This window comes from Erythranthe guttata, chromosome 7 (genome assembly GCF_056151865.1).
Source record: "Erythranthe guttata isolate IM_541 chromosome 7, IM_541, whole genome shotgun sequence".
Classification (NCBI taxonomy): Eukaryota; Viridiplantae; Streptophyta; class Magnoliopsida; order Lamiales; family Phrymaceae; genus Erythranthe; species Erythranthe guttata.
Window position 1 is genome coordinate 7,372,378 of NC_142539.1, and position 14,410 is coordinate 7,386,787.

Genomic DNA, 14,410 nt, shown 5'->3' on the forward strand with positions numbered 1-14,410 from the left:
ATGTAACTAAGTGAGATTGTTTAGACAATGTAAGTGGTACAATTAAATGGAGATGTGTACAATTAATTGGAGATGTGTATAAGATGATGTATGTAAGTGCCCAATATATTGCATAAGAAAAACCTGTGCTCTTCACTACTTATGACCTAGTATATATACTACTACAATATGGCCTCTCTGGGCCTGTTTACATTTCCTAGGTAAAAAAACCGTCATTCTGTCTACTCTGCCACGTGGCACGTTCTTATTGGTCCTTTTTTACTGTTCTTCGGTCAGTTCAAGTCTGACACCCCATCTTCTTCTTTTCAGAGTTGTCCCTGCACGGCCTTCGAGAGTCCGACGTAACGGTTACTTCGGTAGGCCTAGAATTACCTCGTCAGCCTATCTCGTAGGTTTATACCTCGGTACTTACCTTCGGTGGTTTCTTACAAGTTTTATACCTCGGTACTTATCTTCGGTGGTTTCTTACGATAGTTGTGGTATTGAACTTCCCTGATCTTGACCAGGGCCCAAGTCGGGCCTGATTATCTGGGCCTCATACCTTTAGTTATTTTAGTTGCCAACTTCATTGTGATTTTTCTCTTGTAAATTAGTTTCTGTTACGATTTCATATATATATATATATATATATATATATATATATATATATATATATATATATATATATATATATATATATATATGAACTATAATGAGTCTCGTAGATGAATTTGAGGCCAGGACAATAATTATTATATCTCAGGGCAACATAATCCCATTATTAGTACTTAGTAGTACATACGCTTACGTCACAGTCTCATAAAAGGAAAAATAAAGAAAAAGAAAAAGAAAAATTAGAAGGTCAAAATTTGATAAAAGAGTGAAAGACGAGACAAAATTTGGATATGAATTAATCTACTTTGTATCTCTGGGTGGTGTGGAAGGTGCGAAATTGACCAACTCCTTGGAGTGTATCCACGGCTTCACTACTATAACCGCTTCAAAATTCTTGGCCGGTCCGCCACCGCGAGTGGCGGCGGAGATCTTGAGATAGTATTTAATCCCTGAAACCACCTGGGTCTCCGCCGCCACAACCTGGGAGAACACAAGAAGCTTGGTGGCGGCGGTGCCGTTGGATTTCCGCTGAAGCTGACGGTTGTACTCTTGGACGCAGTATCTCCCCAGATCCTGTACGTCCTTGTTGGCTTTCACGTTCTTCACCTCCGTCCGGCCGCCCACTTTTCCTCCGATGGCGGCGGCGGCGGGCTGGGTGGTGAATACTGCCATTAACAACAAAGGGAGGAGGATCAATACTGCTGCGATGTGTTTTGCCATTATTATTAATTAATTAAAATATTTAGTGTGTGTATTTGTGAGTGAGTGAGTGAATGAATGATATGGAATAGGATGGAAAAGGGGTGGTGTTATATAGAGGCGGATTTCAATATTTAGAAGACACGTATGGGGGCGGTGGCAACAGCTACGGTGTGCCGCGTTTTTGTAATTCAGTGGGGGAGAGGATAATATCATACTGCCTGTTTCAGGCTTTTGTACTCTAGTGATTGGGATCATTATCAATTCATCTCGGTTTCTATTTTATTTCGCTTTTCGAGATAAATGTTTTTGGATGAATTTTACATAGATCCACAAATCTAAATTTTAATTTTTATTTCAAATTAGGGGCTCTTTCATATAACCTTCTCAATATCTTATATATAAAAGAAAAAAACTATGGGCAACCCTAAAAAACCTAATGGTTTTTCTGTAATTATTTATTTTTATCATTTTTCTCCACTAATTTCTAACTATAATTTTTAATAATTATCAGAATTAAAACTAACACGTGAATAATCCTACGTTATTGATATTTATGTAATTATTTATTTTTTATATTTTTTCTCTACTAACTTTTTAACTATAGTTTTCAACAATTATTAATCTCCTATTTTTCATCAATATATCTCCAATCTGAATAGATAAAGCTAGAAATTCGATTTGTTAAATCTTAGTCTATTTATTTGGATTATAAATCTTAATACGTAAGATTTAAAAAAAAAACTAATGTTATATAAAATATGAATAATACTACATTATTAAATTTTACTATATTAGTGTACTATATTTTCTTATTATGTATTAAATTTGATAACTTTTTTTTTCACTATTTAAATAATATCCCGTGCATCGCACGGGAAAAAAATGCTAGTTTCTTTTAATAGAGAAAGGTCCAAATTATTTAGCACCATTTGAGAAAAACTCGCTCATAATTTCAACCACACATTTTTCCATTTATGTCCCTCCATCTTACACACTATCTCCATACCCAATCAGCCGTGCTTTCTTTCTTTTTCTTTCTTTCTTTCTTTCTTTCTTTCTTTCTTTTTATTTTTTATTTATTATTATTATTATATTATTATTATTTTTTTTTAATTTTCTTTTAATTTTTTTTTTTTGGTTTTTAACTTTTTTTGTCTATCAGTTATATTAATTGACTATGAAGCATGCTAAATCGACTATGATGAACTATAGTCGATTAATGAACTGATTACTAAAAAAATAATAAATCACAACTACAAAAATGCAAACTCAAATATATTTTACAAAAACAAATAATATACAAACATTATAATTGATTTATACAATTGGAATCAATAAACAAAAATTACAAAAAAAAAAAAATCGGAGTCAATGAAGCATATTAATCGACTATGATGTGAAGCACAATCGATTAAGAAACTGTTACTAAAAATAACAAATCACAACTGCGAAAAAATGCAAAATCAACTATATATTACAAAAACAAAAAATATACAAACATTATACATGATTTATACAATTGGAATCAATAAACAAAAAATCTAAAAAAAATAAAAAAAATTGGAGTCGATCAACCTTAATCGACTACCAGATCATAGTCGATTAGCTTAATCGACTATGCACATAAACATAGTCGATTAACGTTTCAGCCTGCGCGAAATTCTCTACCGCGCCGTCCTCGTTATCCTTTCCTTCTCGTTTTAGCCAATAATATTTTCCCCTTTTATTTGATGTTTTCAATTCCAAAGCAAAATATTTTTTTTTCTTTCCATTCTTGCACCAAAAGGCTTCAATTCCAAAGCAAATTTTTTTTTTCTTTCCATTCTTGCACTAAAAGGCGAAAATCCCTCGCCCATAGGGCCCCCATCCCTTGGCCTTGAAATTTCTACACTGCGGCTGCCAGGATTCGATCCTAGGACCTTGCACCAACTTACCATTTCCGGAACCAGTTGAACTATACCCATGCGGGCTTTTTTTCTTTCCATTCTTGCTCTTGTTATTAGTTGCTCCAATTCTTTACATTAAAATTGTTTAATAAATTAATGAAAAATTATTCAATAGAGAAAAGGGCAATCTTAGACTTCACTATCAAATTAAAAGCTAATTAATGAATTTCTTAATTTGTGTGAGAAATCTTTAAACGTCAATTAATTAGGAAAGGAGAGAGTAATTCCCAAAATGGCCCTACATATTGCTATTTGAGATAAGTCTAACACACCCCCATCCCATTTCATCCCACCCGCCCATCAGACCTGTCGGACTTGGTCACGTCCGGTCTGACCGGTCCAATCTGACCGACCCGGTCAGATTTATTTTCGGGTTGTATGTCGTTGGAGCTCCAGTTAGCTGACTCAACATTAGTTAACTTCTCATTGGTAAACTTTAAACAATCTATTTTTTTTCTTTTAATTTTTTTCCAGTGGTGGGTCGTCCGAGCTATGATTAGCCAACTAACCATTTGTTAACTTTAACATTGGTAGATATCTTCTTTTTTCTTGGTTTTTTTTCTCGACGACGGGTCGTCAGATCTCTGATTAATTAGCTCATTCAACATAGTTAACTTAAATATTAACATTAAAACTTTCGGGTGCAAGCTAATTCTTAGTCAGCTAATCAGAGCCCTAAATACCCACCGCCGAAAAAAAGAGTTAAAAGGAAAAAAAAATAAAAAATGTTCAAATGTTAGCTAATGCAGAGTGAACTAATGCATAGTCAGCTAATCAGAGTAGCGTCCCGTTGCTGGAAAAAAAAGTTGAACATAAGCTAATGTTGAAGACATCTAATACGTAATCTGCTAATGTAAGTCAACTAATCAAAGTTCCAACGGCCCGCCGCCGAAAAACAAAACATAACGATGAAAGAAAAAAAATATTATACGTCAACTAATGTTGAGTCAGCTAACCAGACCTCCGATGAACAGCTGCTGAAAAAAAAAAGATGTCAACTAATGTTTAACTGACGTTGTGTCGGCTAACCGGAGCTTCGACGACCCACCACCGAAAACAAATTAAAAGGAAAAAAAATGGAATGTCGAATGTTAACTAATGTTGAAGTTAATTGTTGAGTCGGCTAATCAGAGCTACGACGACACGCCGTCGGGAAAAAAAAAAAAAAAAAAAAAGATAAAAGATAAAAGAAAAAAAATGAATGTCAAATAATTAAAGTTAACTAATGCTGAGTCAGCTAACTAGAGCTCCGATGACCCGCCGTCGGGAAAAAGAAATTAAATAAAAGAAAAAAAAATTAATATCAACTAATTGGTGTTAACTAATGCTGAGTCAGCTAACCGGGGCTCCAGCCGCCCAGGCCACCAAATATTTTTATTATATTTTAAATAAATAAATAACAATAATAATGATCAAATAGAATAATTAAGATAAACAAACCCTAATTAAAGTTTGAAAAGGTGAAAATGTATAAACTAATTATTTAGATTTATATCAAATGAAACTTAGAATTAATGGATTTTACTCAAAAAATTAAAAATGTTTGAAGTTATTCCACATTATATAAATTAGTGAGGGGCTATCTCAAATAACCCAATATTTTAAGGAAAGTTATTCAAGCCCTCTCATTCACTATTCGCATTTGAAAACATCAACACATTTTAGAATGGGGCTAAGTATTAAGTAATTTGCTAAATGTCCGTGGACATTAATACTCTTTTAAATTGAAACAATCGATTTTTGTAATTTATAGTCCTCTGTTCGTCACACCATCTTCTTCGCGTCTATCTTAAATGTTCTTCGTCAATTTTTATCCAACTCTGCTATATTCTATCAAATATGCTCCAACTCCGCTCTCTGTCGCTGCCATCATCGAATCTTTGCCATGCAACCACACACATACATAATTCACACATCTACATATAGGGTGGTAAACGAGTCGAGCCGACTCGTGAGCTCGATAAGTCGACTCGAAAAAAGCACAAACTCGGCCTCGATTTTTTCGAGCTCGAACTCGCAAGCTCGAGCTCTCAAACGAGCCGAGCTGGAGCCAGTTTGTAATTGTTCGTGAACTCATGAGCCGGCTCGCGAGTCTTATTTATTTTTTTTTTTTATATATTGTTTTTTTTATCTAAATAATGTATAATAATATAAAATATTATCTAAATAAAAATAAAATATTAATATTAAAAAATATATATAATTACAATTTATTGTTTATTTGTAATTTTTTAAATAATTTTAATAATAATAAAATAATTCTTAAAAATTATATTAAAAAAAACAGAAAAACAAAATGAGTTTAGGCTCGCTCGAGCCAAAAAAAGAAGGAACTCGATGAGTTCGAGCTCGAGCTCCAGCCGATGCTGCACGGACACGGATACGTGGACACGGCGATACACGGATACGGACACGGTGATATGGCATTTCCAAAAAACTAGGACACGGACACGCGGGGGATACGTGTAAATATAAAAAATATAGGAGTACATTTATAAATTATAAAAAATATGTATAAGTGGTCATCGCATAAAAGAACCGCTCGCTCTTGTTGCTCGTGTTATTGGTCGCCGTCGCATGCTAGATTTTTGGAGTTTTGGGTAGACTCAAAAAGAAAACAGAGGAAATGTGTAGTACAGAGAAAAAAATGCGCCTTTTTTTTTATTAGGGCCCTCTCTTAAAACGTAAGAGAAGTGTCCCAACTTTTTTAAAATTATGGACACTGCCCGATACGGGTGTCCTATACTTTTAGCGAAATTACGACACGGCCCGACACGGGTGTCCGAGAAGTGTCCAGGTGTGTCCGAGTGTCCAAGTATCGGATACGGGGACTCTTCACCTTCTAGAAGTGTCCGTGCAGTATAGGCTCCAGCCTGCCGAAAGAGTCGAACTGGGCTCGTTCACACCCCTACCTACATACATACATACACAACAACACACGCACACAAATATGATTTTGGTTACAATCATTTATCTCCGTGATCACCTAATAATTATGAAAACCACAAACGGAAAAATATGAAGAATTGTTTGGTGATGGTCGTGGTGATGGTAATGTTGGTGGTGATATACGCCTAGAGATTTAAGTTTTTTTCTTCAGCTTATCTTAACTGTGTAACTAAGTTATTCAATTAAGCTTTCAATGATGTCTAGCTTCTTAGTGTAATCACATGAAAAACATGTTTTTTTTCTTCTAAACTTTTGCTCGTTGATATAATCAAGCTTTGTAAATAAGTTTTCTAAGATGTTTGTGCAAATTGATGTGTTGTGGAATGCATCTATTTTCTAATTTTACTTATTAATACAACTAAGTTGGTGCTTATCTTTTGAAATGTTTTGATGCAAAACCCTAAAAACAGTTTTTCAATCTAAAACAATTTATTTTTGTTTCTTCTTCATTTTTTTTCTTTTTCTTTTTTTTTTTTTCCTTCTTTTTATTCTCTTCCACTATTAACTTTTTTCTCATTTTCTATAGCACACTTTTTTTAATTGTTTTTTTCTGTTTCTTAACAAAAAAAATTAGTTTTTGTAACATTGTTTTCCTCTTCAAGTTATAGATGACTTTTCACTTAATATTTTCTTTAAATATTATCATTTTTAGTGTCACGCGTTTAATAATTATTATTGTTTTTTACTTTTGGAATATCACCCCGTGCATAGCACAGGGAGAAATACTAGTTAATATAACTAAATTGTGTAAATCTTCGCGCCGCCTTTACTGTAAGTTTTCCTAACCAATTCGTTAGAGAGACTCCGGACCTAGCGTCAGATTCAGAGCGAGAAAGCGCACAAAAACTTCTAAGCAAAAGCCATCTATCCTTATAGCTTTAGAGAATATTTTTTAGGGGGGACTTACTTTTTGGAGATTGAAAATTGCTATTTGCAGTTCATACCTATATTTTTTTTCTAACAGAGCGCTCAAACCGGACGCTCATAGCCTAACAGAACGCCCAAACCAGGCGTTCACAAGCCTTTTGCACGCCCAAATCGGGCGTCGAAAAGGCTGGTGAATGCCTGGTTTGGGCGTACCGAGCGCTATTTGAAATAAAACAGCCCTATAATTCAATTTTTAGGGCTGTTTAACATGCAATTACAACCGAATTTTCCTACCCAATCAATTAACACGTTTAGGAGTTGAAACTACCTCAAAATTTCGATGAATTTGGCTTGATATTGCTTCAATTCGAATGTTTTGAATTTTTTTTAGAGAGAGAAAAAATATTTGAATTTTTTTTAGAGAGATAATGTTTCTTGGGGTATGAACTGCAAATATCAATATTCAGACCCCAAAAGGCATTTTACTTTTTAGGGCTTCCAGCTAATTTCTCTGGGTAAAGGAAAACCTTCACTTACTTTAGTTGTGCTATTAAAATCTTCACTTACCTCCCTCAATTATCTGAAATGTTAAATATCGTTTCAATTTTAGTAAAGTCGTTTTTTATTTCGAACCTGATTTTGACATATTTATATTTTGATTTTGGCAAAATTCGAAACACGAAAATTGTAGTCATTTGGGTTAGCTTTCTAATCCAACTTAAATCCTCTATATTGGATGTCGTGTGACAAAATTATGCATGAATGAGTCACATTTTGAATTTTAGATACCTCAATACATCAAAGTTGTGGGCAGTATCCATTGATTCATGTATAATTTTCTCGTCCGACATCAAATTTTGGTGATTCAAGTTGGATTAAGAAAACTAACTCAGAATACTACAAATTCTATTTTTCAGGTTTTGCAAAATTTGGAATTAAAAATGATCAAAATCACGTTTACGTAACGGTATTATTAAAGCTCGAACGACATTTATCACATCACCTCAATTATACCATTCTTTAAGCTAAATCCGCACCATCATGTTCAATAATAATTCTCTTCAACTTCCATTATTTTACATAATGATATAATTTTTTTTTATTTTGATGTCTTTTTATTTTTATTCGATCTTATATAAAATTATATTTTTCTCTTTTTATAATATAATTCGTTAAATGTTTTATTATTATTTTTAGCTCTAAAAACAAAATAATATTTTATTATCAGATTTTAATTTAATTAATCAAAATAATGCGCCAAGAATAATTTATAACACTAAAAACAAATTAAGATGTATAATTAAATTTAAATGGTAAAAATCATTGTAAAAATTCTCATGATGCTTTATATTTTATTTATGTTAAGAATAAATATCATTTAGATGAAAATTATAATTAGAGAGTTCAATATAAGTAAATATCAAACAAATACAAGCAAACTTTAAAAAAAAAAACTAAAAATGGTACAAATTGCAGGTACTAGAATATTTTTTTATTATAAAATTGAAAAGAAATAAGTTTGTGAAATAATGAAAGAAGAAGACTTGCATTGTCTTAAAAAAACTAAGAAAATGGTATAATTGGTATAACGTGAAATCTAGGAGGATAATTGAAGACTTTAATAGTAAAAAGAGAAAAATGAAGATTTTTATTTAGTACAACGTGGTTAGTGAAACTAACTTCTTTGTGTATTAGGGATAAAACACCAAATTGTTATAACCCCCCATCCATCATTTCAGAGTTAGGCAACGACGCTGGGGGCTAGGGATTTCGTCTTTTGTAGCAAGAGTTAGGCAACGACATAATAATCCTCTCATCATATACACTTCAATTCGATTGGTGAATTTCTTAATTTTGACTGCTGATATTTGGGATTTGGTGAAATTGTGTGTGGACAGGTGCAGGGGCGTAAATGAGTCGATCTCGCCAGATTTTTTGAGCGCGGGTTAAATTTGACGAGCTTTAGCTTCCATTTTATGAAGTAGAACTCAAGCTCGTTCTCATCGAGCTTTCATTGTATGAACTCGAACTCGAACTTGAGTTCGGACATGTCTATATCAACTCATTTTTTATTTATTTATTTTTTATTCATTATTATTTTAATATTTACACAATATTAATATTATATTTTATCTAAAATTATTTATAAGATAATAAAAAGTGTTATAGATCTATGTAGCACGGACACTAAAACGATAATAGTGGGATACGGGGAAACGACAAATCGAAAACATGAGGGTACGAGAGCTTGGGGAAATCGCGTAAATATTAAAAATATGAGGGTATATCTATAAATATGCTATATAAACATATATAAGTTATTATTTATATATAAAGTCTTTTTATATATTTTTTGCAAATGTATTCAAAATAAACTTTAATATCAACTATGAATTGACAATTAATCCTTAAATCATGTAAACATTAGGAAATCAGCATAAATATTTGAAAAGTTGCTATTGAAACATGTTTCTAATTTTTAAAAAAAATACAAAATGGTCCATAAGATGTTCGGCAGGTGTCCTCGAGTATCCAAAACGTGAATGCGTTAAGAAGTTAAAATTTCCGTGCTACATAAATTGAAATCCATTATTAAATTTTATATTTCAGTTACATTTATATTAAAAAAATAAAAGTTCACAAGCTGGATTGTGAACTTTTGAACTACTAAGGATAGATTCGAATTCAACATCATCAGAAACTCGAGCTCGAAAACCTAAGCTTGAGCTTCAAATTTTGTCGGAGCCGGCTTATCGTCATGACCTGGCTTGACTCATTTACACCCCTCGACATGGGTTCAAAATTGCTTCTTTGTTCTTCCAATTACGTTGTTTTCTCCTCACACCATCAACTTTTTGTATATAAACTCTTGGTGGATTTATGGACCGGAGTTGCCCCCTACGGTTTGGTTGTGACTGTGAGAGTATCTCCAATCGGTTTTACCATTTTTTCACTAAATCCCATTTTTTGTGGTAAAAAAATGGGTTCATCTCTCACTGATAGCACACTATTTTACCCTTCATCATTTTTTGTGGAAAAATGGTATTCTTTTTTATCCAATGGGTTTCACAAAAAAATAGACCAAATATTAAAATAATAATATTTCACCAATTCACTACTTATAGGAAATGGAATTTGGTTTGGTCTCCAATGACATTTCACCATATATGTCCCAAAACTATAAATCTAATGTTAATCGTAATTTTATAATATTTTATTTCATAAATATTAATTATAGATCCAATGTTAAGTGATAAATTTTTTTAACTATATAATTTAATTATGTTATCAATTTTAAAAATTATGTTTTCAATTTCAATGTCTCGACCTATATTTCATCAATTAAAGTGTGTTTCATTAATCATTCCATTGTTGCTTATTATAATTTATTAATAGCAATTAGCGAAATAGTTAAGTAAAGAAATAAACTAATCAATATTGATACCAAAAAAATATACAAATTAATTAAAAATAAGCATATTTATATTATTAGAATCAATGTTTTTATTAATAATAAGAAATGTATTTATATTTTAAAACCTAATTTAGTAATTAACAACAATATATTTACGATAAATATGTTAATAAGTTGGTAATCATGTGCAATTGGTTAAAATCGTCATTTTATATGCTACTTAATAAAATGGTGTTAATTACACAAATCCTATTTTCACCTCTATATTTGGTAGGAAAAATACGATTTGGTGGAAAAAAAATAGGAAAATGGTGGACCGGTTCCTTCACAAAAGAAGCTGGTGGAAAAATAGGATTTGAATATATGGCGATATGGAGGTTGACCACGGTGGAAGATTAAAACCAAATCTCCATAAGTTTAGGTGTAATGGTGATATATGAACTTCGGGTGAAATGCTAAAAACACATAAATTAGATAAAAAAAATGGCGATATAGCTACCGTCGAAGATGGTGTGAGCGTGCGGTGGGTATTTCAATTTTTGGGGAAATGGGTTAGACACGAATGGTGGCAGTGGTAGCAGCTACGGGGTGCCGCGTTTTTGTAATTCAGTGGATAATAGTAATAATATCATACAGTTTGTTTTCAGGCTTTTGTAGTGTAGTGAGCCACTAGTACTGATTGAATCATCACCAGTTTCAATTATATTTCGTTGTTCGAGATATATCTATATTATATTTTAAGGGCATGGGCTGAATTTTCCGATATATAATAATATAAACATAATCATTGTATTATGGGGTGATACTTCCCTTTTATTTTTTATTGTTTTGAAGGTCATTTTTATACATCTATATAAATAAGGAAATCATAATATCTATTGAGACAAATGGTGAAGATTTTTTTAAATTATTTTTTCCATTAAACAACTAGAAATATTTTGATTTTATTATACATTGGAAAATTAGTGAAAACCAACGTTTTGAAATTTAAGTGAGATAGGTCAAACTTTAAGAAATAATTAGTGATAACTAATTTTTATGTATTTTGCAAAATTATAGAGTAGTTGACTGTGAATCGACTACGATGTTGGGTAGTTGATTTATTATTCGACAGAAAAATATTATAGTTGACTAAGATAAACCATATCTTAGACCTTAGAAGACAACTTTAGCAAATGCACATAGGTCGGAGCAGTCATACTTGAACGATTTTGTGTTTAAGAAGATAGGTTGGTAATCGTGGGAATCTAAGATAAATGAAGTGTGTTATTAGAACTATTCAAAGAGTACAACTTTTGTTTAATGAGAAAAAAAAAAATTGACACTTTCCCTATTATTGTAATGTTTGAGATATTATATCTAAAGCCCATATATCATATACAATATTTTAAACGAATTAAGAAACAATGTACACTTGGAGAGAATTTTTCTTCTTTTTTATTTTTTTGTTTTTGTGATAAAAGCCTGAAGAATATATATGTAGTATATACATTTTGCTTATGCATAATTCTTGAGTGTATATTTTACACTTTATTATCTTCTTTTATGAAGTTTTTTTGTAAGATTATATTTATTTGGTGTGTAAAAGACTTGGTTTATTTATTTTAGGTGAGAACTTGAGTAATTGGACGGTTGAAGGTCAAAATGGCCAAATACGGAGTGAAAACGAGTGAGAATGAAGAAATCAAGCAAAAGCCCAAGTAGTAGCTTAGGACATCTGTCCCGAAGAATGAACTACAAGTCCAGACGGCCGCCTGACATGAGTTAAGGAAATAAAATGTTAAGCAAATCGAGACGGCTGTTTCAACTATACCTTGAAAATTCGTACTAGGTGAATTGCATTTTCCAGCCTCTGTTCTGGGTGAATTGCATTTTCCACCCTAGAATAAAACATTAATCGGAGCTTTGCACCTTATAATCTAAAGTTGGCAAAGTCCATCCTAAAATGATGTATCTCATAGCAAAGTCCACTCTATATCAGTATCATGTGAAATATTCATAAATTACACATAATATAACTACATAATAACTTTTTTTAATGGGCTTAATTTATTATCTTTTAAATTAAAAGGAAAAATATATTATGTATTTTACATATAATTTCAAGTTTAACTAAACTAACAAATTAAAATCATAAGTTAATTTTTGGAATTTCTTTATCTAGTTTACAAGCAAAATAATAATTTAAAAGTACAAAATAAGAAATAAAAAAGACCTTCAAGAATAAAAATCACTTAAAAAGTTAAGATATGGTGATTCATTGTTGGATTATTTTATATTTGCAGTCTTAATTTTACTATAACACAGATAAAAGTGTTATATGATATTAGCACTTTTATTATTAGTTTAGCAAATAGCGTTTTTACATTCTACACGTGTAAAGTCTTGTATATATACCAACTCTTTGTTACCGTTGGTAATTAATTCATTTTTTAATAAAAATTAGTTTTCTTCTCTTCTCTCTCTCTAACAAACTTTCCCTCTCTCTTCCTTCTGCAACCATGGAGTTTTCCATCTCCATGTGAATTTCTTCAATTAACATGGTATCAGTTTGAATTTTTTCGTTTCTTCTTCGCTTCCGCTATTCTGTGCGATTTCGTTCGTCAATTTCTGTTAATTTTTCCGCAATTTCGTTCCGATGGCGAATCGTACAACTCGCGCTCAAATCGACGATGTTTCGAGTTCATATTTTTTGCATCCTTCTGACGGTCCCGGTCTTGTTCTTGTCTCGCAAGCTCTCTCCGAAGATAACTTTGCCTCCTGGAGTCGTGCGATGATCTTGTCTCTTACTGTGAAGAACAAGCTAGGTTTTGTGGATGGTTCCATTGTTGAACCCCCTGAAGATGATCCGATCCTTCATCATGCCTGGGTTCGCAACAATGGTATGGTTATGTCCTGGATTTTAAATGCCATTTCTAAAGATATCCAAGCAAGTGTGATGTATTCTAAAACTGCTCGTGAAATTTGGACTGATTTGAATGTGCGATTTTCTCAAACTAATGGTCCCCGAATTTTTCAATTACGCCGTGAATTGGCTAATCTCCGGCAAGAGCAGTTTTCTATCAATGTTTATTTTACGAAATTGAAGGCAATTTGGGATGAGTTGGTTAATTTTCGCCCAAATTGTACTTGTGGGTTGCTGGTTAATTACTATAATCAAGAGCAGGTTATGGCGTTTCTTATGGGCTTAAATGAGTCGTTCTCTCAGACACGCGGGCAGATACTTCTTATGGATCCTCTACCGCACATTAACAAAGTCTTTGCATTAGTTTCTCAAGAAGAGCGACAAAGATCTGTTGGGCAGAGTTTTGAAGGGAGTAGTTCTCTCTCTTTTGCTGTCAGAGGTGCTCCGGTTTCATACAATTCCAGGCCTTCTGCACCTTCTGCATCAGTTTCTCAGAATAATCAGTATTACCCTGCTGGGGACAAGAAGCATACCCGTGGTTTTTGCACTCACTGTAATAAGTATGGTCATACAATGGAGAAGTGCTACAAGATTCATGGTTTTCCACCGGGCTATCAGTCTTCTGGGTTCAAGCCAAGGCCAAGGATGGCTGCTTCTTCAGGTAGATTTGGTATTAATCAAGTTTCATCTTCTAACTCTCCTCTTGATGTTCAGGCTGAAGCATCATCCTCTTTGGAGAATTCTGCCATGACAGCAGCTCAGTGTCAGCAGATTTTAGCCTATGTCTCTCAACAGATGGCTCAACAGTCTGGTTTAGTTCCATCTTCTTCTGCAGTTCCAGCACAGGATGATTCTCATATTTCCTGTGTCACAGGTACAATTTATGCTAATGCTCTCTTGAATCCCATGCTTATGCCTTTTCATTGGGTTGTTGATTCAGGTGCTTCTAAGCACATATGCAATAATAGAGCTTTGTTTATGAATCTTATTCCTGCTCATAATACTAAGGTCATTTTGCCGGATAAATCATCT

The 14,410-nt window shown here is 32.6% G+C and overlaps 2 protein-coding genes across 2 annotated transcripts; one reads left to right on the forward strand and one right to left on the reverse strand.

Moving 5' to 3' along the window:
* Window positions 1–709: 709 nt before the first annotated feature.
* On the reverse strand, window positions 710–1,385 carry LOC105967908 (cysteine proteinase inhibitor B). Its single transcript, XM_012992499.2, has one exon. The coding sequence runs from the start codon at window positions 1,312–1,314 to the stop codon at window positions 895–897; it is 420 nt and encodes a 139-aa protein (XP_012847953.2). The 5' UTR covers window positions 1,315–1,385; the 3' UTR covers window positions 710–894.
* Window positions 1,386–12,945: 11,560 nt separating this feature from the next.
* LOC148769114 (uncharacterized) lies at window positions 12,946–14,200 on the forward strand (the record flags this gene model as incomplete). Its single annotated transcript, XM_088820238.1, has 1 exon — window positions 12,946–14,200. A coding segment is annotated over exon 1 (1,089 nt), but the record flags the coding sequence as incomplete, so codon positions are not given.
* Between the last annotated feature and the right edge of the window lie 210 nt (window positions 14,201–14,410).